Source organism: Charadrius vociferus, unplaced genomic scaffold (assembly GCF_000708025.1).
Source record: "Charadrius vociferus isolate BGI_N301 unplaced genomic scaffold, ASM70802v2 scaffold744, whole genome shotgun sequence".
NCBI classification, from domain to species: Eukaryota; Metazoa; Chordata; class Aves; order Charadriiformes; family Charadriidae; genus Charadrius; species Charadrius vociferus.
In genome coordinates, this window is record NW_009648252.1 from 306,295 (window position 1) to 310,329 (window position 4,035).

General features: G+C 46.7%; 1 protein-coding gene across 1 annotated transcript in view; it reads left to right on the forward strand.

Moving 5' to 3' along the window:
- Positions 1-432: 432 nt before the first annotated feature.
- ELL2 (elongation factor, RNA polymerase II, 2) overlaps positions 433-4,035 on the forward strand; it is a 26,438-nt gene continuing 22,835 nt past the window's right edge. The window contains exon 1 of the mRNA XM_009884335.1: positions 433-453. Coding sequence (XP_009882637.1) covers positions 433-453 — 21 coding nt within the window. The remainder of the gene's footprint in view (positions 454-4,035) is intronic.

The window sequence follows — 4,035 nt, forward strand, 5'->3', positions numbered from 1 at the left end:
CCCTTCCCCAGTAGAAGGGATTTGCCTTTGGCAAATGAAGCATTGCTCTAAAGAAACTGTGAGTAAACTTCAGCTCGGAAAATGGATTAACTGGAAATTTCTCTCAAAAACAGTAGTAGGAGCCTAACTTTGCAAGCCTGGCAACTGTTAATTTTTAAATCCTTTAATCCCATAGTAGAGGCTTCTGGCGTGAGCTGGGCGCTGGTGTGCGTGCCCGCACGGGGCAGGGAGGGGATTCCAGCTCAGGCTTGTGAGCTACCAAATCTTGTCCTGGGAAGTCAGTACAGCTCTGGGGGAAAACCACTGGTGAGGTGGTAGGGTTGGAATGATTCTGAGAAGAGGCAAAGGAGGGAGAGGGCTTGAACACATCTGCTGAGCGGAGGCACCTAAAAATACAGTGCTTATGTCAACCTGATTACATGATGCGGTAACATGGAAGAACAAGAGGAGAGAGTGGGTAGGTGTGTTCAGAAAGGGAAGAGATTAAGTGACTCAGCGGGAATGATGCAAAAGAGGAGGACAGAAGTGGCAAAAAGCTACGAGCCAGAGAAATTAGAGTGAGTCTGTATAGGAGCTTGAGAAGAAAATTATGAAAACTGCTCTTATGTTAAAGAGCCAACGAGGATGATATGTCAGAGCGAGAGAGGGTAATGATAGATCCGGAATTCAATTACCAAGAGGAAGGGATTAAAGTCAAGGGTCTGAGTTGTTCTAGTGGATATTCTCTATTACTAAATTCATTAGATGGTAAGAAATTGCAAGCCAGTTTGAGGATGCAGAATTTAAAATGACATTTTGAGTAGGCTGCAGAGGGTCAAGAGCACTCAACACTTGTCCTCAAGTGCTCCAGCCGGCTTGGTGGTGACGCTGCGGCCAGGTCAAAGCACAGCACTCCTCTCCACGTGCATCTCAGACCAGTGTGCTTGTGCACGCATGAGGGCCTGCAGCTGTGTGTTTTTCTGGGAAAACTCCCCTTGCAAAGGGGTGAAAGGCAGGAGGCAGGAACAGGGTACCCCTGTGTGTCACAGAACACGCTTCTGTTGGTACCCTCATCTGCCTGGCCTGAGTTTGGTTTAAGTCTTCACTTTTTTTTTTTTTTTTTTGCACTTGAACATGGAAGCTTAATTTTGTTTGAGAAGACTTAGAAGGGATCTCTTGCATCCATTTGTTTCCAAACAGCTTGCAGTAAGAAAACTTTACTATCTTACCCTAAAGTCTCAAATTTCAAAAGCATAAGAATTTTAAGACTTAATCTCTACAGAAGGTCTGTTCTTCTGCTTTTGTTTTCTGCATCTTGTGCTAAAACCTTTTTTCTTTTTTAAATTCAAGAGGGCCCCGCACCAACTCAGTCCTCCCTTCCTGGGATTTCCTTTAGCATATGCCAGCTAGCATCTTTGTAAGTTTCGCTGTGTAGAGATGAACAGGTATGGTGTCCTTGCTGTCCTGTGCACCGCTGTACTTACCGACGCACCTCTCTGCCCTTTGGTGCTAAATCCGACTGCAACAAAGCAGTTGTTGGTTTATGTTTTAGCTAGTGATGCTCTAGGAAAGGAGGACCCTTCTGTGAATGCCATCGCTGTGTGTTTGCTGCAGTGAGGTTTCTCATGAAGATAGCGTAGAAGAAAACTTTTTTTTTTGTTTGTTTTTAATTTCTTCTGTAGTTTTCTGCAAGGCAGAATGTGTGGTACCGGCACAGTCAAGTGCCCTGGCTGGCCTGTGGGAAGCAGCAGGAACGTGCTTGTGGAGCCGTGCTTCTTGCAGCAGCGACCTGTTGGGTTGGCTTCACTGCGTTTGAGAGCATTCCTCGTTGTATTAAACTGACACTAGTGTTGTTAAAGCCTCTCCTAATATTTGTGTCCTAAAAAGTCAGGTCAGTGCTGGAGATTCAGGCACCTGAACGCCAGAGGTCCATTATCCCATCATACGCTCTGTAACTTAGGTGAAAAATCTGCCAGCGAGGGAAGATTCTGGGGGTTGATTAAATTTGTCTCCCAATTGTATGCAAACATAGATGAAATTGTTTTCTTTATGTAAGCTTAGAGCAGAGGCAAAAAGAGCAAATTTCCGGCAGCTGCCATCAATTAAGGATGATCTGCTCACTACTCCTGTCTTTTCAGCTTGGATCTAGAAAACAGGCTTTCTGCATTGCCATTAGCCTAGAGAGATGCATTTGACATTAATGGTAGGACTTCCTGCACGCTTCTGTTAAACCAATGCAAATTCTGTAGGCTAAACAAGGAAGTACTCAATTTCCAGAACTGAAAAATAACTCTCTGCAGTGGCTTCTGACACCGTCTTTTTCACACATCACCTTTGACAAAGTCTATTAATCAGTGGATGGACTAAAGATGGGGGGAGGGGGGTAACTTTTTTTTCTTAAATAGGAAAGTAGGAGGGTGATGGTAGAGATAGTGGAGCGGTGTGAGAAGGCAGCTGTGAAGTAAAGCAGAGAGGAAGGGTTTGAAACAAACAGCTGGTCACTGCAGAGCAGGAAATCTGGTCCAACCTGGTGGGGAAAACTGTTGAGTGTTCACCTGTCTATGCCTTAGGTGCATCTTAGCTTGTTTTTTTTCCCCTTCAGTGCCTGCGTCCTCCCGGTACTGTTTCCTGGTCATGTAGGAGAGCACATATGGGTGGCAGTGATATCATCGCAGGGATGCTAAGACTTTTATGCATGAGTAGGCATTGTTTACCGCTTTGTAAATCCTCGTGCATCACAACTTATCTGTGTTAAGTTATCCTATGAAACAGACCGGTGATGTTCTTCGAGTGTTTATCAGTTGTGGGCTTAGCTAGACGGTAGCAGCTGAGGCAGGAATTAAGACCTGAGCAGGGTGTTAGGTGAAACTGGGTCGCTTGGGTGAAGGCTGCTGAGCGGCAGGGCAGCCGCGAGGGCTGTACGTGGTGGGGCGACGTACGGGCAGCTGCCATGGGGCTTGACACAGCCGCCGGGGTCGATGCACCTTCTGGCAGTGGAAGAGTATTTCACGTGATGGGCTTCTTGCATAAATGGGGAAAGAAAGGCGTGCAACGACAAATGTGTTTGGGCATGTGAGGAGAAAAGTGATGCCCTACCTTCCTGCGCTGGTGCGTATTCTGGGAAGTATATAGGCTGTGGACTTGCCAAGTCAGAGCAGTTAGCGAACGCGTTTGAAGTTGGGCAGTGTGAAGGCAAAGATGCACGGTTCACTTTATTAAGATGGTGCCTAAACCAGGGGGAGAGGTTGTTGTGAGCTGTATACTCCTGCTTTCAATGCAACCTGTTCCCTTGTCCAGACGCAACAGCGGTGACCTTTTGGGCAAGATGTGCAAACATGCAGCTTGTCTTCAGAGCTTTCACAGCGCCTTTCACTGCCCTGTTTGGTTGACTGCTGGTAAGGATACAATAGATCTTGTGAAGGATTGTGGCAAGGACTTCACTATTTCTGCACGAGTGTGTATCAGCTATAAATAATGGTGGGCATTCGCTGTTCAGAAATCTCCCCCTTTGCTGTAGCAAATTCCTTTTCAATGTATTGCATGCCACACACGAGCCAGGATCCCCTTACAGATCAAAAGCAGCTTCTCTGAAACAGATGTGCTCGCAGTGCTGCTCCCTGATGCAAACAAAAGTTTACTTTCTATTATGGGTTAATGTGGCTGCTGTGCGTACTTTCTTGATGAAGGCTTCTTGACCACCTTCTGCAAGTATTGCACAAATACGAAAAACAAACTTTTTGCCACTATCCTTATCTCAAGCTGAATGCAATATCTTAGGATCATAGAATCACAGAGTGATTTAGGTTGGAAGGGACATTAGAGGTCATCTAGTTCCAGCCCCCCTGCCCTGGGCAGGGCCACCTCCCCCCAGCCCAGGTTGCTCCAAGCCCCGTCCAACCTGGCCTTGAACACCTCCAGGGATGGGGCAGCCACAGCTTCTCGGGGCAACCTGCCCCAGGGGCTCACCACGTGCACAGTCAAGAATTTCTTCCTTATACCTCATCTTAATCTCCATTCTTCCAGTTTGGAGCCATTCCCCTCGCCCTATCACTACAT